We start from the raw sequence: 20,842 nt of genomic DNA, 5'->3' as shown, positions 1-20,842 counted from the left end.
GTTTAAATCCCACAGACATGCGTGGTAGATCATCCATGGTGACGAGTGCGCCATATTGGTTTACAGGGGAGTGGAGTTCAGGGCAAGCTCGAGAAATCAAATCGATCTTCGGACATGAATTACTTATAGGGGAAATACAATTTACGCGGTTGATAGGTTTTCCACGAGTGCGCAGGCCTCCTACTCGATTTCATAAAGCTCGGCTTGCCGTTTTGCCGTGGACGGATCCTCTGTAAACTCAGAAAGTCCGATGGAGCTCGGGACCGTTTGGATTCAGTCGGAGCACGGGGGACCTGCCAGTTCCCTGTGGATGCACATTTGGGAAACCTCTCAGGGATTTCAGCGAACAAACTCGAGCATCGACAACCGCCACCGCAACTTCCGGACGCAGAGTGTCGGCTCCCCCGTTTCAAACGGTGAGTTCGGGAAGGAGGCGCCGCCGGTAACGGCGGCAGCTGCGTTGGGGAAATCGATGCGACGCGACAGCGGCCGAGAGAGGAGTATCCGGAGGAAGGGCTCGCTGTCGCCGTCCTCCTCCTCTCTGGACTCGGAGGCCGAGAGCCCCTCTCCCTGCAGCTCCTCTTTGCAAATAGACAATCTTAACGTTGCGGATGAGGCCAACAGGTTTTTACATTACCGCGAACGCGAGATGAGCAGCGACCTCAGACAGCAGCAGCGTCCTCCACCGCCTCAACACAACGCTCAGCTACATTGTCGCAACACGCAGAAATCCGGCAGCCACACCCCCGCGGGAATTAAAACTGCGTTCGGGAACCATCAACACCATCAGCATCAACAGCAATACCGTCAACAACAGCATTCTTCTGGGCGGAGGAGACAGCTCAACAGAGCCAACACTTTCCACGGGATCAACCAGACACTGTTCGGTGGCTCTAACGGGAACTGTTCGGACTCCTCTTGCAGTTTATGGAAATCCAGGCGGTACAGCCCCGGTGTGAATGGGTGAGAGGATATGAAATGTTTCCTATCGCTGATCAGTTGTCATTTTCAAATGTGGTTATTATGTCCAGAGAAAAGGGCACAATTTGTCAGTTAACTCTGTTAAAATGTTACGTTGACAGACGAATGCATGTTCTTAATTGATTCTCCCATTGCATGCAGCCGTCTGCTCCATGCTTTAATCCATCCTACACATGCAGCATGGTGGTCTACAACAGTCCTGAGTTTACTGCAGTGTTTTTGTGTTTTTGTTTTGGTTTTTTTGTAGGCCATTGATCAAGTCTAAGTTCTTAAACTCTCCCTATCTGTTGTCTCGCCAGTCTTCACGAAGAGATCTTGGACTTTTTTAACTTCATGTCACCACGGCCAGAGGAAGAATCAATGAGGCGAGACGTGGTGAACCGAATAGAAGGCGTCATCAAGGAGTTGTGGCCTACAGCTCAGGTGAGTGTCAGTAGACTGGCCATGGGGCCTCAATACAACTGACAAGCTCTACTCCTGCTTGAGATCCTGCCTGTTTACACTGTACTCATTGCATAAGAACTGTCCCTAGGCATGAGCCGGCTGTGCCTGCTTAGGGCCCCCTGGCCACGTGCAGTGATGGTGGGATGTTGGGGCGAAGGAGTGGGACAAATCAACTTCTGCAAGTCATTAAATGCATAGTATTTTTTAAAGTTGGATGAACCAAATATGTGTTTATATACGTGAGGCTCATTGACCCTTGAGGCATACTTAATGTATCATATCTATCTATCTATCTATCTATCTATATATAAATAAATCCCATCTGGACAAATATGGTCATACAGTAAACAGAGAAAAGTGTAGTCACAAGGGCCGAGCCTCCTGGTATGCCACACATTACAGACATCCACATCAAATATATATATATATAATATAGTGGGTTGTTTTTTTTTTCAGAAAACGTCAATGGTGTTGATAGAAGTGCTCAACTAATGAGGAGCGAAATATCTATCTATCTATATATATATATATAGATATATAGGTATATAGATATATATATGCACGTGTGGCAGTATTTTTCTCTGTGTTTACTGTATGACCATATTTGTCCAGGTGGCATTTCTCTTTAGTGCATTGTTGACAATACTTGGCTACAGCTGTGTATAACTCAAACAACCTCTGTAAATTGGAAGAATTCCATGACTGTCTTGCTGATGTCATGGATTGGATATCTTAAACTATTCTTCACCTGAAATAAAACAAGACCAAGGTCCTTGTTTGACACTTTGAATAGATGATATCAGCTTCTACATATCTTATTATCATAATTTTTCTATGACAGTCATGCCTTCTGTTCCTTTCTAATTCAACAAACCGCTGTGTGGCTTGGCTATGAAGAATTATTTCGCCAGTTTAATGGCAAAAGCAAAACTCTTTCTGCTCATATGCATCATTGTCAAGTTAAATTTTAAGTTTGCTTGTACGATTTTGGCAAGGACTGGCCCTTGGCTAGTTTTAAAGGTACAATCCTTAAGATTTACATGCGATTGATTGTTCTTTTTGACACTTTCATTGACATATTTAAGACTAGGTAAGCCACAAAAATGAGATATTATAGTGTAATTCAATCCACAAAGTTCCTCGTTTCAATGGTTAAAGTATGGTTGGACATTCCCGGTATATGTACAGCACAAACCATTTCATGTCTTCACCGTAGCAGCCAGTGGTGGAAGTATAAGACAGGTAGTGCTGAGTTTGAAGAATGAACAAAGTCATTGTGGCTAACAAGATATTACAGAACCAGCCAGTTGAAAACCCAACAGATACACCACCAGTAGCTTAATCTCAGGTTCGATGGTGTTTTGTTTTATTTGCCAGCAGGTAAGGTGCTTACGCAACACCACTGGTGACTATGTCTGTGAATGTTCTCATTCATCCAGGTCATGGTTATCCAAAGGAGTCGAATCAAGTGCAACTGGACTTGGTATATATCCGTGAAGACGTTTCGCCTCTCATCCAAGAGGCTTCCTCAATTCATGCCTCTACATATCTTATAATCATAACACTAGCTTGGTCTAGTCAGAAAGGCATGAACTGAGGAAGCCTCTTGGATGAGAGGCGAAACGTCTTCACGGATATATACCAAGTCTAGTTGCACTTGATTCAACACTGGTGACTATGCTTCATTTGGACTGGTTATGCATCTACAGCAGTTATGTGAAATAAGACAATAGTACTGAAGATAGTATTTTTTGAACCACGGAGAGCCGCAGTCCTGCTGGTTTTTCCAAAGGTTTCCTGGTCACCTCTGTCTAGGAGCCCTCTTAAAGAACTCATTGAGAATGTTCAATATTTGTTGTTGGTTTTTTTTTTTTTGGGGGGGTGCATTATTTTATAGGATGTCTTTATTGTAGTCATGTTTGGGTGTTAATATTCCTTAATGTTATTTTGCATCATATCGCTGTTGCTTTGTGAACGTGTGTTCATAGAAGTGTTGTGTAAATCACGTTCATTGTTATCCTACACACTGTTTTAGCCAGTGTGCCCATTTTGTAAATCTATTGCAGACTCTGCTTCACCGTACATTTGGCAGTCAGCAGCCTGGTTTACACTCCATGGCCAAATGAACCTGGCCGGTTGTAATAATCACTCATGTCACCTAAATTCCCTCAAGAGTAAATTTTGTCAATTGATTTCTGCTGCTAACAGAGTTTACCAGACTGTACTTATTAACAGATAGCTATATTTTATTTGTGGACCTGGAGGGGGGCGGGGGGGGGGGGTACATGTGCTAATCTTAGGAAAAGAGTCCCGGTAGTCTTGCCTGGATTTCATTTTGTCCGGGTGCCTTTCCTTCTCAAAACCATTGAAGTAAGCAATTTTGATGTTTAAATGTGAATTGGACTCTGACCAATACACACTGAACAAAGTTTTTGTAATAGAACAAGTATATTTTGAAAAGAATTTGCTGCTGAGGCTATCTAGTCCAAGCGGACTAGATAGCTGGATAAATTCAAAGTTTATTGACTATTCCCCATGTAATCATGAATATTAATCAGAATTTAAATGCGATTTTTTTGGGGTTATTTTTTAGGGAGAAGGATATATCCAGAATCATTTGGCAACATGGTAAAATGCAGAAATTCTAAGGGGGAGAATGCATTTCTAAGTAAGTGTTGCTTGCTATGTCATAATCCTCCCAATAGATTACAATAAAAACTACCTAATTTGTAATGAAATTGCTAATAGTACTCTGCTCTGTGCCTCGGCTCACTAACTCTAAGTAGCTTTTTTTTTTAAGTGCATGTTCCACAAGCCATTGTTTTGTACTGTTGGAGGAAGGGAAGTGGGGGCAGAATTGATATGGACAAAGTTGGCACCATGACTAGATTTGGTTAATATGCCCTCGACCACCAAAAAGTTGCCCATAGCAGCTTTGTAAGCGGTTCAGCTCATCCTGACTAAACATTGCCGGTTTATTTATAGTATCTTTGAGCAGCTTGAAAAGATGACTTAAACAGAAAGGCATGCATGCTAATCTAGTTTATAATGAAAGTTGTAAAGTCTGTCCATGAGCATGTCAACAATTTCACACCTTAAGTTATTTGACTTTGTTCATGCTATAATCTTTTAGAATAATTGCAACTTTAACATAACATTTGAAAATTTACAAACTGTATTTTACATGATGCATATCAGCTGTAGTTCAACATTTGGTGTTACTTTTTGCCGACCTGAAAACCTGTAAGACATGATTCAAGGTCACAGAAATCTCTTGTCTTTATTTTTTTATTGAACAAAATGCCTAATTGAAATGTAGTTTTGATCCTCACGCTCCATACTACCAGGTTGGTTGTTGTTATATAAATGTTGGGATTTAGACTTATTCTACTTTTTCCACTCATCATCAGTTGCTGTGGATAAAAATTCTAATCTAAATGCCAAAATCCCAGTGCAACTTCATCTTGAATTTTTTGTTGTAAGGTGTTGGCTCGCATCACATCGGCCTGTTAATCAGATAATACCCGTCGGATTTGCTTCCAGAGCTGAAGCCCCTCTTAAAATGCTTTGGCAAAGACCGTGCTGCATAGAGCCCAGAACTGACTGAACGGCGTGTTCAATCAAACGTTTTAAGAACCAAGCCACTGGAAAGCAACAAAAAGTATGTCCTCTGTTTTAGGAATGATAACTTGTAACGACTTGAAACGGATTATATTTATCTTTTTGCACCCTGCAGGTGGAGATATTTGGGAGCTTCAGCACAGGACTGTATCTTCCAACAAGGTAATATTGATTGTAAAGCAATGTTACTGATAGCCCAGTGTGCGGCTGCAAAACTTTGCTAGTGTCTTTTAAAAGCCTCATGTGAGACAGAGATGTTTCCCACATGTGACAACTCATCAACTAAGATGACTAGTGGAAATTAAGTTGAATTTGAAAGTTTTTTTCTCACCTCTCTCATGGCATCATAAGATGAAAGCTATTAATATATTGTAAAATGTTTGCATGTTTTCAACTGTGGCTCATTATGCCTTTTTTAATGAAGTGTTTTGACTAAATCATTGCTATAGCAAGGCAGTAAACTTTTTCAGCATTGTGGAAAGTTAACCTCTGTTCTTACCCAGTGACATTGACCTGGTGGTTTTTGGAAAGTGGGACCATTCCCCACTCAAGGAGCTGGAACAAGCCCTGAGGAAACACAATGTGGCAGGACCGTACCCAATCAAAGTGCTGGACAAAGCTACGGTCAGTCATCTAGGGTGGAAATTTGTCTCTTTTTGAAATATGGCCCAAATGGAGAAATTAATTCTCGACTTTGGACCTGAACCCTTCAAAACCCATTTCTTTTTCTGTTATTTGGGTACCCACAGGGAAAAGAAAAGAAAAAGTTTGATAAAGCTATCGTTCATTCTTTAGGGTAGAACTTTAAATGAAGAAATCTCCATTATTTAAAAAAAAAAAAAATATTTTGTAATTCAGTGGTGGTTGACATCAGCTGTGATGTTTGAAATCATGCTGAGTTAGTGGAATAAAAGAAAAGGTAGTTGATGTTGGGAGTGCAGCTAGGCCAAGAGAAACTGCCTCTAATCATTATGTAAGTTTGTTATAATAAAATATCTCAACTTTGATTCATAACAGAGGCACATTAATGGTGCAAAATTCAATTTAACACTAATGGCAATTAAAAGGTAATATTTTACCATTATAATATTCCTTCAAGCAGCTTTAAGTTTTTATGCTATGACTTAAAATTGCTAAAAGGGATCCATTCCTTCAGCTGTATTTACTGGTAAAATATTACCTTTTAATTGCCATTAGTGTTAAATTGAATTGTGCACCATTAAGCTTTAAAAGATGGCACTATTTCAGTAAAATGATACTGAGGACAGACTTCAACATGACAATGTAGGAAATATTTGGTAGAATTCCTATTTTCAAACATTTTAGGTTTTTGTCAGCCTAATTCTAGACTGAATCCGTTTTTAATTTTGGCCTGGTCATAGGTGCCAATCATAAAGCTAACCGACCAAGAAACGAAGGTGAAGGTGGACATCAGCTTCAACATGGAAACTGCAGTCAGAGCATCACAGCGCATCAAGAGCTACCTCAAGGTAATTCCTGGGTGTAGAAATACACTCGCAATGCCATTTTTGTATTTTTTATTTTTTTTATGTGAACATTAAAGGAAAACACGAGCACCTTCCTCATTGCATCTTATCGCTGTCTCTTTGTTCCTGTGTCCCCATCATTCAGAGTTATAGTGTACTACCGCCCCTGATCTTTGTGTTGAAGCAGTTCCTACTGCAGAGAGATCTGAATGAAGTCTTCACTGGAGGCATCAGCTCTTACAGCCTCATTCTTATGGCCATCAGCTTCTTGCAGGTACTCATGCACAGGCTTATTATTATGGCTAGCTCCATGCATTGGTTCTCATTTTATTGATTTCTTACAAATGTTGCAAAACAAACCAATACAAGTAATCAAAGAAAAACCCTACCCACTCACGCAGGGTACACACATTATTCAGTATTCATTCTCACACTTTAAACATCAGTTTTTCCCAGGCTGTGCTATCTATCAAGTAAATACAACTTTCAAACTCATTTATACTTGCGTTTGCTACAAACTCAGCCAAAATAAACCATACATATTTGATCATCTAACTAGTGTATTTCTATTATTCTGATGGTCAGTTACACCCCAGGATCGACACGCAACGGGCCAACATCAACCTGGGCATCCTACTAATAGAGTTCTTCGAGCTGTACGGCCGCGACTTTAACTATCAGAAGACAGGCATCCGTATAAATAATGGAGGGGCATACCTGGCCAAGGAGGAATTATCTAAAGCTATGGGGAATGGAAACCGGCCATCCATGCTCTGTATAGAAGACCCGGTACAACCAGGTAGGAGTGCTGAATTAGTTGGTAAAAGAAATGGAGTAGTGTTGCCATATCTGCAGTCATGGGTGATTTACACTAGCACAAACCTAAAGGATGATTTTGCTTGTTTTTGATCTCAAAGCATTATTATAAAAGTCAGCTATACTGATTGCTCTAGAATTGAGAATCTTACCATTCTGCATTTCAACACAGTCCAATGGGGCAATCATAAGTCTTCAAAAACCACGATGCATCTCCTTTACAAAAATTAGTAGCTCACACTATAGTCATAAATGTCTTTTATATGTTCCATTAGGGGGGGAAAAATAGTCACAAACCATGTTCCCCGCTTCCGGTGCGGGCAGACGGCGGCGCGAACTCACGTTTGCAGCGGCCTCGCCCAGTACCGCTCATGCAGTGTCTTTGTCCCCGTCTGCGTCTAAGTTGTCTTCGTTTGATGGTTGGGAGAGCTGGTGCTAGATCGGCTGGGAGAGCCTGGTCTGGTGTGTCCTGTGGAACCAGGGACCACGGCCCTACCCAGAGTTGCCCCTGAAGAGGACGCACCGAGGGGTGGTCTGACAGGACGCGGATGCGCAGCAGGCTAAGCTAACTGCCAGCCCGTGCAGACCGGCAGTTCCGACAGTCATCCTGGCTTCGCTCTCTTGGATAGTGAAACATTTTTTTGGATATGTTGGATAAATGTTTTTGTCTTTGTGTTGCACTGCTATGGGAAACGATATTTTGTTTCATTTCATGTATGAGAGTGCATGAAATGAAATGACAAATGTTACTGATTCCTGATGTTTCCATAGCAAGTGAAAATAACTTTATTTTGCACTTCTACCAATACATTTTCCTTGCTATATCTGCACTGGTCTCTGGAACTATGTGACTGCAGCCAACATCAAAAGTCTGCTGCGCTGGCGGACATCCTGCTCTCACAACTCCGGAAGTTTACAGAGGACTAGAATATACTATGTTAATTCCAAATATATTCCCAAATCAAATTGTTCTTTGTTACTGTTTTAAAAAATTCCGGAAAAAAAACCAAAACATTAATCAAATCAATATATGCTTACTGGCTTGGACTTGTTTGGAGGAGAGATGCTGGGTATATTGGGAGAAGGATACTGAATATGGAGCTGCCAGGGAAGAGGAAAAGAGGAAGGCCAAAGAGGAGGTTTATGGGTGTGGTGAGGGAGGACATGCAGGTGGCTGGTGTGACAGAGAAAGAAGCAGAGGACAGAAAGATGGGAACGGATGATGCGCTGTGGCGACCCCTAACGGGAGCAGCCAAAAGTAGTAGTAGTAGCAGATACACTGATCAGCTAAAACATGACAACCGTTGACAGGTGAAGTGAATGAAATTGGTTGTCTCATTACAATGACACCTGTCAATAGGTGGGATATATTAGGCAGCAAGTGAACCGACAGTTCTTGAAGTTGATGTATTGGAAAAATAAGCAAGCGTAAGGATATGAACGACTTCGACAACAGCTAAATTGTGATGGCTAGATGACTGGGTCAGAGCATCTCTAAAACGGCAGGTCTTGTGGGGTGTTTCCAGTATGCAGTGGTCACTATCGACCAGAAGTGATCCAAAAAACCAGCAACAGGGCCATGGGCACCCAAGGCTTATTGTGGGGTGAAGGCTAGCCCATCTTTTCCAATCCAACAAAAGAGCTACTGTAACTCAAATTGCTGAAAAAAATTACCACTGGCTATGATAGACAGGTGTCACAACACACAGTGCATCACACCTTGCTGTGTATGGAGCCACATAGCCACTGACCCCTGTCCACTGCTGAAAGCCCCTACAATGGGCACATGAGTGTCAGAACTGGACAATGGAAGAAGGTGGCCTGGTCTGATGAATCATGTTTCTTTTTTTTCCCCTCCCCCGTTTCTCTCCCCAATTGTACTTGGCCAGTTACCCCACCCTTACAAGCCATCCCGGTCACTGCTACACCCCTCTGCCGATTGCACTTGTGTTTGCTTGTACGATTTGCTTGTACGATTGCTGCCGACTACCACATGCCTCCTCCAATGCATGTGGAGTCGCCAGCGGCTTCTTTTCACCTGACAGTGAGAAATGTTCACCGGGGGACATAGCATGTGGGAGGATAACACCCCCCCCCGAACAGCTGCCCCAACCGACCAGAGGAGGCGCTAGTGCAGCCACCAGGATACATACCCACATTCGGCTTCCCACCCGTATACACAGCAAATTTTGTCTGTAGGGATACCCGACCAAGCCGTAGGTAACGGGGATTCGAACCAGCGATCCCCGTGTTGTTAGGCAATGGAATAGACCGCTATGCTACCCAGACGCCCACTTGTATGGTTATTTTGATTAAATTATCACCCTTGACCGCACGCCATTGATATATACGTGGATATGTATGTATATACTATGTATGTGTATATATATCTCATCTAATCATCAGCCGCTTCTCCGGGGTCGGGCCACGGTGGCAGCAAGCTAAGTAAGGCACTCCAGACATCTCTCTCTCTAGTAATACCCTCCAGCTCCTCTTGGGGTATCCCAAGGCGTTCCCAGGCCAGATTGGGCATGTAGTGCCTTCAGCGAGTTCTGGGGCTAGCCCAGAGTCTCCTCCTAGTTGGATGTGCCCGGAAAACCTCCAAAGGAAGGCACCCAGGAGGCATCCTAATCAGACGCCCAAACCACCTCAACTGGCTCCTTTCGATGTGAAGGAACAGCGACTCTACTCTGAGCTCCCTCTGGATGTCCAAGCTCCTCACCCCATCTCTAAGGCTGAGCCCAGATACTCTACGGAGGAAACTCATGTCAGCCGCTTGTTTCCACGATCTCACCCTTTCAGTCACTACCCAAAGCTCATGACCATAGGTGAGGGTTGGAACGAAGTTTGATTGGTAAGTTGAGAGCTTTGCCTTCCAGCTCAGCTCCTTCTTCATCACAACAGTCTGGTACAACGTACGCATTACAGCTGATGTTGTACCAATCCGCCTGTCAATCTCCCACTACATCCTACCCTTACTCGTGAACAAGACCCCGAGATACTTAAACTCCTCCACTTTAGGCAACAACTCATCCCCAACCCACAGGGAGCAGTCTGCCATTTTCCGGTAGGGAACCATGGCCTCAGACTTGGAGGTGCTGACTGTCATCCCGGCCATTTCACACTAAGCTGCAAACCACCCCAGTGCGTGTTGGAGGTCATGTTCTGATGAAGCCAACAAAATCACATCATCTGCGAAGAGCAGAGATTCAATTCTGAGGTTCCGAAAATGGACACACTCCTCACATTGCCTGCACCTTGAGATCCTGTCCATGAATATTACAAACGGAATCGGAGACAAGGGACAACCTTGGTGGAGTCCGACACCCACCGAAAATGTGTTTGATTTTGTGCCGAGAATATGGGCACAGTTCTCACTTTGGTTATACAAGGACCAGATGGCTTGTAGCAACTGTCCCGGTACCCCATACTCCCACAGTATCCCCCACAGAGTTTCCTGGGGTACACGGTTATAAGCCTTCTCCAAGTCCACAAAACACATGTAGACTGGCTGGTCAAACTCCCATGCCATGGAGGCTGAGCAGTGTGATACCCTGATAATTGGAGAACACCCTCTGGTCCCCTTTTTTAAATATGGGAACCACCACCCCAGTCTGCTGCTCCACCGTACTGTCCCCAAACTCCACGTGACACTGAAGAGCTGTGTCAGCCAAGACATCTCAACAATGTACAGACATCAAGGAGCTTATTAACTACTTTAGAGACCTTTGCCAGGGATATGAGTGGGGCTTCCGCCGAGTCTTCAGACTCTACCTCTTCCACTGAGGACGTGTTAGCCGGGTTCAGGAGATCCTCAAAGTGTTCTTTCCACTGCTTGACAACATCCTTAGTCCAGGTAAGCAGTTCCCCTCCCCGGCTGAACACAGCCTGAGTCAAGCCCTGCTTCCCCTTCCTGAGTCGCTGGATGGTTTGCCAGAACTTCCTTGAGGCCAGCTGTCTGGACTCCCTGTACCTGTATGCTGCTTCAGGAGACTCCTGGGCAAACGAAGCCCGAAAGGCCTCCTTCTTCAGCCTGATGACTTCCCTCCCCACCAGTGTCCACCAGCAGGTTCTTAGGTTGCCAACTCGTCAGGCACCGATGATCTTATGACCATAGCTCCTACTTGCCACATCTGCAATAGAGGCTTTGAACATGGCCCACTCAGACACCATGTCCTCGGGCTACGGCTCTACTCCTCTCTTCACCCGAGTGTCCAAAACATATGGCTGCAGATCTGATGATACAACCACAAAGTCTGCCATCGGTCTTTGGCCTAAGGTGTTCTGGTACCAAGTACACTTAGAACTACCTTATGTTTGTACGTGGTATGTGTTATGGCCAGTCCATGACTTGCACAGAAGTCCAACAACAAGGCACTGCTTGGGATCTGATCAGGGAGGCCGTTCCTCCCAATCATGCCCCTCCATGTTTCTCCATCATTGCCTATGTAAGCATTGTAGTCCCCCAGCAAAACTATAGAGTTTCCAGGCAGAACCCTATCCAGGACATCACCCAGAGACTCCAAGAAGGCCGGATACTCCAAACTGCTATTCAGTGCATAAGCACACACAACAGTCAGAGCCCCCCCCCCCCCCAGCGACTTGCAGTCTTATAGAGGCGACCCTCTCATTCCCTCGGGAGAAATCCAACATGGTGGCGTTCAACCAGGGACTTGTTAGTATGCCCACACCCGCCCGCCGCCTGTCACCTTGGCCTCCTCTGAGTCCAGCTCCTCTCCAGTAATTGAGTAGCAGAGCCCATGCTATGTGTGGAGGTAGCCCAACTATATCTAGTTGATACCGGTCCACCTCCTGCACCAGCTCAGGCTTCTTCCTTGCCAGAGAGGTGACATTCCACGTCCCGAGGACCAGTCTGTGATGCCGGAAGTTGGCACGATCCGGTCCCCACCTTTTGACTGCTACCCAGCTTGCATTGCACCCTACCCCAATGCTCATCCCTGCTGGTGGGAGGTCCACAGGGTGATGTGTGTGTGTGTGTGTGTGTGTGTGTGTGTGTGTGTGTGTGTGTGTGTGGATCAGCTGCAAGAACTTGGTCTGCTGCATCTTGTGGGCCCAGGGACCACGGCCCTGCCTGGAGCTGCGACCAAGGAGGTAACACCGAGGGCGGTTTGACAGGACGTGGAAGTGGGGCAGGCTAAGCTAACTGCTAGCCCACGCAGACCGACAGTTCCGATAATACTGAAGGCGGTCTGGCGGTGGCCTCGCCTGATGTTGACTGTTTTGTTTTTGCTTTCATCGTGTGGAGTGCAGAGAGGTGTGTCGAGGCTGTCTGGCTGGGAGAGCTGGCATTGAATCAGCTGGGGGAGCCTGGTCTGCTGTGCCCGAGGAGGAAGCACCGAGGGCGGTCTTGCAGGACGCCAAAATGGGACAGGCTAAGCTAACTGCTAGCCCATGCAGACTGGCAGTTCTGACAGTCATCCTGGCTGGCGTTCATTCCCTTGGACAGTGATTTATTTATTTATTTATTTATTTATTTATTGGTTTGGGTATATCTGTTAGTTTAGATATATGTGTTAGTATGTGTGTTCTTGAAGTTCTTGTAGTTTTTGGATATGTGGTTTGTGTTGCATTGCTGTGGGCTGGGGGAAACAATATTTCATTTAATGTACAGAAGTACATGAAATGAAATGACTGTGTTCCTGATATAGGTATACGTATGTGTGTGTGTGTGTGTTTTTTTTTTTTTCTTTGCATATTTTAGTTGTCTGTTAGTTAATGTTGCACTAATCCAATTTTCATAAAGGCGTTTATGTTTCATCTGATTCACATTTCTTTCCCCTCAAATCATATTTGTACAATGCACTACACCGTAAATGATCTCCCTTTAGTTAAAATGGAGTTGGGCAGTGGTTGAGAGAGGCTGAGTAGGTTAGAAACTAGGCATCAAAACATTTATTAATCCACAAACTTGAACTACTTGTTTGGTTTAGTCAAGTTCAGCATGAGTGCTACATAAATATAAATTCCCTGCTAGCTTTGCATCCAAGTTGAACTCTCCTACTTCTCATTGGAAAACAGTTGTGGGCTTGTTATCGTCCCGTGCCATTTTCCACTTTTTTTTTTCATCTTCACAGGAAATGACGTGGGCCGAAGCTCATACGGCGTCCTGCAGGTCAAGCAGGTGTTTGATTTTGCATACATGGTTCTCAGCCATGGCGTGTCTCCTTTTGCACGTGCCTACCCCAACAAGGAGTTTGACAGGTTGGTATTTTTGACACCTATATGATGACCGCTACGAAAGTCATGTGTAACAATGAAAAATATGTTTGTATATTGTTTGCTTTGATGTAGTACTACATTTGCACAAGTCACACTTTACAGTTCCATATATAGGTGTAAGTGTGTGTGGGGGTGGGGCAGAATTCACTTTTGGACCTTCTGGATGTGTTCATTCAGAGAACACCATAAAATGGAAGGCACAATGACTAGGGTTTGAGTTACAAGTCTCTGTCTAACCTAATAGACTCTTGTCCATATTTCTGTCTGTGCAGCACTTTGGGACGCATCATCAAAGTAAGCCCAGTTGTGTTGGCCTACAGAGACTGGACCATCAAGACGTGGGGTGCTAAGCAGTATGCCAAGCAGGAGGATCATGGTAATTTTCTGGGAACAATACATTGGACATAAATTGAACTTGATGTCAATTGTGTCCCTGAATTGCATGGTCTTTAACCTGCAGATGTGTGTAGAATTAATTGGATTGGAGTAATTGTATTTTTTTCGTTTTCCACATAGCTTTAATACATAAACCTATATATTTCACAGCCTGTAGTTATTTATTTATTTGTTTGTTTTTTATTGGTTGTCACTCACTTGGCTACACTTTGTTCTGACTTTTGTAAACTGCCCTCTCATATTTCAAATGTATCTGCATCTACAAACATTGAATATAGCTGCTTATGAGCTGAAGCTGTAAGTTTTTGGCAAATGCGAGCATTCCAAGAGAAAGGTGGTTAAACACCCAATCTATAATTGCAGCATGATGATCTGTGTTAAAACACTGTAAACTGAAGAAATTTTCTTTCACAACAACATGCATAATGACATCAGAGCCATAATAACCAAGAACACTGTGGAACATTAAATACTCTCACATGTTTATGGTTTGCACAACACTAGACCGTCACAGAAATTTGAGAATCAGTTCATCTGGACACAATGTTTGTTGAGAGAACGTTTCATTACTCATCTACGTGACCTCTTCAGTCTCAACTGACTGCAGGTGTCCCCACCATTATAAACAATACAGTGGCATAATGACCGAAACCAACGACCAGTTTCATATGCAAATATGTGTGACCATTAACTAGAGTTTCATGGCCATGCGTACTATTCACAGAGGGTTTGGGAATATCATAGCATTGTAAGATGTCTACAGATGTACTCTTAGCCACCCCCCCCCCAGTTCAGGGATGGTCGTTCCCTCTTCACATAGATGGCGTCTTTGACTCCCCATTCAAACCAGCGTTCCTCCCTATCAAGGATGTGCACATCATCATATTTGAAAGAGTGGCCTTTGGCCTGTAGATGGGTGTAGACTACGGAGTCCTTGCCTGACGCGTTAAGGCCATGACACACCAGGGCGACGGTCAGCCATCGGCCAATATCGGGCCATCAGTGGGTGTCTGTGGCTCTAGTTTTCACGGTGTGTCCTGCACCCTTTGCACTAGTCGGACCCCTGTCGGCAGCTTTTCGGCCAATTCAGCATGATGAATTGGCAGCGGAGCCCATCGGTGAGAAAGATCCCTCTGATTGGCTGCTCAGCGTAGCGAATCGGTGCACAAGAAGAGAAACAGAAGTTACAAAAGCAAGCAAATGACTAAGTCAAGAGGCCAGACACAGAAGGCTGTTCTCATTTTTCGGCTTCCTCTCACCTGAACATCTTCCACAACCAAAAGACCAAGGGCTGACAACGCCAGTGCCATATGCAGGTTTTTATCAGGCATATTCTTAATTAGAAGTAGCTATATTGCAACACCGTCAGTAGTGAGCAAGAGTTGAATGAAAATAATAAGCAAATGCTGCTTTGTTTACGGTTTTTATATCTGCAGTCCTGGCTCTTCCGGTTTCAAATATTGAATGACAAATACAGACTACCACCACCTGCTGGTATGGAGAGTTATTTCCTCTCATGCAGGCTCAAAACATACATGCTAGTTGGCTGTTGGCTGTAGTCTTTGTGGTGTGTTCAAGTGCAACTTTTTGGCCCAGACACAGGCAATGTGAGGTGACGCAACAGTCGGCCTTCGTCGCCGCTAGTTCTCTGATGTCAGTTTGGTGTGTGTGGGCCCTTGGCTGTCCTGTGTTGTGTCATCCTCTTGGCCAGCGTCTGTTTGGTTTCCCCAATGTACAAGTCACGGCAGTCCTCCTGGCACTTAACAGCGTACACTATATTGCTCTATTTGTGCCAAGGGACCTGATCCTTGGGGTGGGCCAACTTCTGGCGTAGCACGTTTTGGGGTTTGAAAGCAACTGAGACAGAATGTTTGGAAAATACGCATCTCAACTTTTCCGACACTCCCGCCACGTACAGAATCACCACTGGTTTATGCTTATGCAGCTGTTGTTCTTCTCTTCGATTGGCTTGTGCACTGTTTGGGCGTCTTCCTGGCTTTGACAAACGCCCAGTTATGATAAACCACACTTAACCAAGGCCTGTTTAATGTGGGACTTCTCCCCTTCCCCGGCTGCTGTGTCGGTGAGGACATTGTCAGCTCAGTGGTACAGCATCCTGATGACTCCTAGTTTGTGCTCTAGTGGATGATGAGAGTCAAACCTTAAGTACTGATCAGTATGTGTTGGTTTATGGTAAACATCAACAATCAAATATCCCCCATAACCAATTCTAATTTCACAGTCTAAGAAGGCTTAGCTGTCATTTTTCACATCCTTGGTGAACTTGATGTGGTTGTTCACAGAGTTAATGTGGTCAGTGAAACATGGTACATCCTCAGGTTTAATTTTAACCCAGGTGCCCCTGGATAGGACATCGGAGCCTTCTTTTCCACTTCTTCTATATACAAGTTGGCCACTACACGTGAGACTGGGGAATCCACAACGCACCCATGCCTCTGCTTATAGTGCTGCCCCTTATATGTGAAGTACATGGACTGAAGATACAGTCTCAGGAGCTGATATTGGTCAATGTTAAGAGTGGTCCTATTGCTAAGGGTGGGGTCATTTTGTGTCATTTTGTAATTTCATACAGACTACCTCCACTGCTTCATCAACAGGAACGCATGTGAAGAGAGACTTTACATCATAAGTGATAATTGTTTCATCCCTCTCCATAATGATGTCCCTCACCTTATCCACAAAATCCATAGTGTTCTGAATGTGATGTTCATTACTGCCTACCAACAGGTTAAGAATAGATGCCAGGAACTAAGATGTTATAGGTCACTGAATTAGTTATACAAACAATGGGCTGTAGTGGCACATCCTGTCGATGTATCTTAGGTAAATCATACAGACTAGGTGTACCTTCCCCTGGGTATAATCTGTGGTACAAAATTCTGTCAATAGCATTGTCCTGTTCCAACAGCTTCAGACAATCTGTCACCTTTTTCTTGTAACCACTGTCTGGATCTCGTTTAAGGGGCTCATAAGTATTTATGTCAATAAGTAACGTCACAACTTTCTCATGATAGTCTTACTGGTTTAATACAACAGTGCATCTGCCTTTGTCCACCGGAAGGATGTTATTGTCCTTATTGAGATTCATGAGAGCTTTCCTCTCATCACTACTGATGTTGGATGGCGGTGCCTTCGCATTGTAGGCTGAAACTTTCATCCGCAGCTGCTCCACTTCCAGGTCCGCGATGTTGTTTTTATGGATCGCTGATTCCATGGCTGTGATCAGTTCAACTAGCAGGATTTGCCTTGGCATGACAGCAAAATTCAGCCCCTTAGCAAGGATGTCTTTGTCCACCTAGATGAGTAGTTGTCGGACAGATCCATCACCCACTTGTCCACATCGAACGGCATGTGTCTGGCATCCATCTCTCTTTCTGCCATTGAGGGCGCCATCCGTTGTCTGTGGATGTCTCTGGTGTGCAGTAAGTAGGTCGAACTTTTTTTGCTGCTTCGCTTTCGACTTTTCGTGTTGAGCTAGTTGAGCCTTATCCATGAACTCAATCACATGTTGGAAAGTGGTGTCATCTAAACGCGACACAAGTCTCTGTTGGATCTGCTCCTCTTTGGCTTTCAAAGCGTCTATGTCTCACCCATTTGTTCAACAGCTGGCTCTGTGCTTTCTGGAGGGTCTTGTTAGCTGGGTGGTCCTTGACTGAAGATTTCACTTCATTATGCCACTGTATTGTTTATAAGGGTGGGGATACCTGCAGTCAGTTAAGACTGACAAGGTCACTTGGATGAGGGATGAAATGTTTCTCTCACTAAATGTTGTGTCCAGATGAACTGACTCGCCTTTCTGGGATCATAAATTCTAGACTTTGCATTTTTTAATTGTCTGTATTCCTGTGTGGTTCTAGGCATTGAGAGCTGTGAACAAGACCTCGCCAGGCTAATGTTGGCCTCCGTAGAGGATCAGAGAGACTCTTCCTCCCCCCTCAGTGCTGACTCGCCCTCTCCAGTCTCCCTCCCCAGCCCTCAACACCATACTTCTTCCTCCTCTTCATCTTCCTCGGCATGCTCACTCTCCTCCTTCTCTGGAAGTGATATTGTAAGGCCAGACACCATACCCCCCTTTTTTTTCTGGACCAAAATTCAATGTAGTGAACCATGTTGTACAGTTCTGTATCATTTGTTATATGGGATCACCATAATGGTTCCTCAAATGATTTCCAGAGTAATTTCTTTAGAGAAACAGCCTTTGGTAGTGGTTCACAACTGGTGCTGCAACATATACTGGTGTAATGTGGCGTGAGCTTCATTTTGTCTCAGTTTGGATCAATAATGCAATATTGCCTTGACCAACATTTATTTTTTCCTAGGTTAGACACGTGTTTGAATTATGTTTTCCATCCAAATTTGCTTTGAAATTGCGAAGGTGGTGAACCGCCTTCTCAGACCATCTTGAAACTGTATATCTTGCTGTTTCAGTGTGAACGTAATTTGTATTTCATGTTCTAAATTTATTCCCCCAAATTTGTCATGTTTTCCATCACTTGTCCATTCTCCTTCTTTAGTATAAGAACTGTAGTTATTTTGTATTTATTTATTTATTTATTTGTTTCTTTTCCAGGAGTCTGATTCTCCTTCCAGCAGTGGAGCCACTATCCAGCTACATGCCCTTTCAGTGGCCTCTATTTCTTCAGCGACACAGATGTCTACTGACCCCAGGGCTACACATCCAGCCAGTTTGATTCCACCTGAACCACAGGTTAGTTAATTTTTCACAGGTCTCCCTTTAGGGAGAACATTCTAATTTTTATCCCGAATAAAATTATTATGTTTCATTGCCTGCAATGCACGATGGATTCTCCTAGATGCACTTCCTTGTTCACACTAGCAGCTCACTCTTCCAGCTGATGAGGCATGTGGCTGACTCGCCATGGACCTGCAATATGAATGTTGCAATGAACAACAGCAACAATAAAAGTCCACTCAGTGGCAGTCCTGTGGTTGAAAATAAGCTGTCACTCAAGCCACAAATGTGCAAATGGATTAGTAACTCGACGATCTACAGAGGGGTATCTAAAGATGTACAACTGGGCAATCCTTGAAATCACATGCCAACAGCAGCAGAAAATTATGCTGGTCTTCCGTCACCTGCCAAGAAACAGAGAGTTGAAATATGCACATAATCACAAATATTAGACAGTTGAGTGTAAAAGGTCAACTGGTCTGATGATCCCCATTTTCTTTCTTTTTTGTGCATTGCTGATGGGAGAATCAGAATGTGCTGTATCTGTGGCCCTATACTTCCTGGTTGTCAATGGTTTAGGTAGCTGCTGGTGCAGTAATAGTGTTGAGATTGTCTTAATTTCACCTTTTACCTGTAATTGAGCACAGTCAGAATGCCACAGCCTTGCTAAGCATTGTTGCTGGCCAGGTACATGTCTCATGGCCACATGGATACCTCTAACAGGATCTATATTGCACAGCCTACTTCCCAGGGCATGAGCATCATTATTTTGTACCAGCCACCTGCTTTGTCACCAAAGCTTATAAAGCACCTTTGTGATGTGAATGCTTTGTGTAAAAAAATTAGGAACTGCATGGCTGTACAAGTCAGCGTGCACCAAGATCCCCGTGGAGCATTGCCGGCACTTTTTTTTTTTTAATTGAATCCATGCATCAAAAGACTCATGTTATTCTGAAGGGGTAGAGGTTATTAATTTTTCTTATACTTAAATTATTTATGTCCCTTTTCTGATCTGTAAAACTACACATATTCCTGACAAGGTTATAACCATCCCATTTGATTTGTCCCACCCCTTCACGCCACCCTTTAATCGAGCAAATTAGCATAAGCAGCAACATTGTCATTTACTGTTTGTACATATTTACAAACACTTTGTTTAAAAAAAAAACCGTTTTGTTTATTTTTTTTTGTAACCCGTGTCATGCAAACGCCTTTAACACGATCTTTATTTCAAGGCTCAGGTGCAAAACAAAGTCTAGAAATGAATGTAAAATATTATCAGTTGAGTTGCTGTGGATTTCCCCTTAACATTCTCTCTTCTCCGTTACCTCCAGAAGCAGATGTCCCTCCCAGGAAACGTTGCACTTCCCTCCCCCACTGACTGTCAGTTTTACCATGAGAACCCCCCTTCCATCAACACTGTCCACCATCAGACATCCCAACCTGTGCCCGTTTTCCACCCCGCTGCGTCCACCAGCTCTCTGCCAAGCCCCCCCGACACACTCCAACACCCTCAGGTAAGAGAACAGCAAGGGAGCGGCTTCGCCTCGCCGCCCAGCTCCAGCAGCCCACACAACATCGGCCGAGGTCAGAATCACTCTCAAGGTCGTTTTGTGCAACAAGGCCACAACGCTGCGCCTGGGTTTAGGAAACAGCAGCAGTACAACAGAAACACCTGGAGGCGCAGGAAGAGGGGTAGCCTTCCTCCTCTTAACCAGAGCAGATGAGAGGCTGAAGCTGTGTGGTAGGTCTCCTTTGCGGTTGGAGGCCTAAGCTGATCAAACTTAATTCTTACTGCTTAAAGGCCTTAAACAGTGCAACTTGACATTTTTTTCTTAAAAGCTGTTAATTATGAAAAGTTGTGATTGTGGAAAGTGATCCACTATGACATATATTTAAGACCTTAAGTAAATCTAAGTTGCGTTCCATTGAACAAAAGGTTTATAATCCATCTCTGCTAAAATCGCAGATGGCACTGTATGATGCGACTCGGCTCTTGCCCATGAAGGCTCTAAGCAATTCAAATTGATTCTTACTGTAAAAGGCCTAAATGGACCAACTTGGCCGTTGTTGCAATTATTGCAATAATGTTTCTGTTGCCAGCCAAGCTGATGTGTACAGCCTAGTTACAGGTCAGCAGTCA

The 20,842-nt window shown here is 44.0% G+C and overlaps 1 protein-coding gene across 1 annotated transcript; it reads left to right on the top strand.

Annotated features, from left to right (window-relative positions):
• The first annotated feature begins 138 nt into the window (after positions 1–138).
• LOC130118532 (terminal nucleotidyltransferase 4A-like) lies at positions 139–20,426 on the top strand. The gene is made up of 12 exons (XM_056286981.1): positions 139–963; positions 1,281–1,404; positions 5,162–5,208; positions 5,550–5,670; positions 6,429–6,536; positions 6,679–6,807; positions 7,119–7,332; positions 13,445–13,571; positions 13,862–13,965; positions 17,864–18,054; positions 18,577–18,714; positions 20,034–20,426. The coding sequence occupies exons 1-12, from the start codon at positions 251–253 to the stop codon at positions 20,424–20,426; spliced, it is 2,409 nt and encodes an 802-aa protein (XP_056142956.1). The 5' UTR covers positions 139–250.
• Positions 20,427–20,842: the final 416 nt, after the last annotated feature.

This window comes from Lampris incognitus, chromosome 9 (genome assembly GCF_029633865.1).
Source record: "Lampris incognitus isolate fLamInc1 chromosome 9, fLamInc1.hap2, whole genome shotgun sequence".
NCBI lineage: Eukaryota > Metazoa > Chordata > Actinopteri > Lampriformes > Lampridae > Lampris > Lampris incognitus.
This window is presented reverse-complemented; position numbering and strand designations above follow the sequence as displayed.

Excerpts from the sequence above, each read along its gene's own strand:
- LOC130118532 (XM_056286981.1), top strand. The coding sequence starts at position 251 with ATGGAGCTCGGGACCGTTTGGATTCAGTCGGAGCACGGGGGACCTGCC. Across the intron at positions 1,405-5,161 it reads AGTTGTGGCCTACAGCTCAG|GTGGAGATATTTGGGAGCTT; the intron begins GTGAGTGTCAGT and ends TGCACCCTGCAG. Across the intron at positions 18,055-18,576 it reads CCTTCTCTGGAAGTGATATT|GAGTCTGATTCTCCTTCCAG; the intron begins GTAAGGCCAGAC and ends TTTCTTTTCCAG.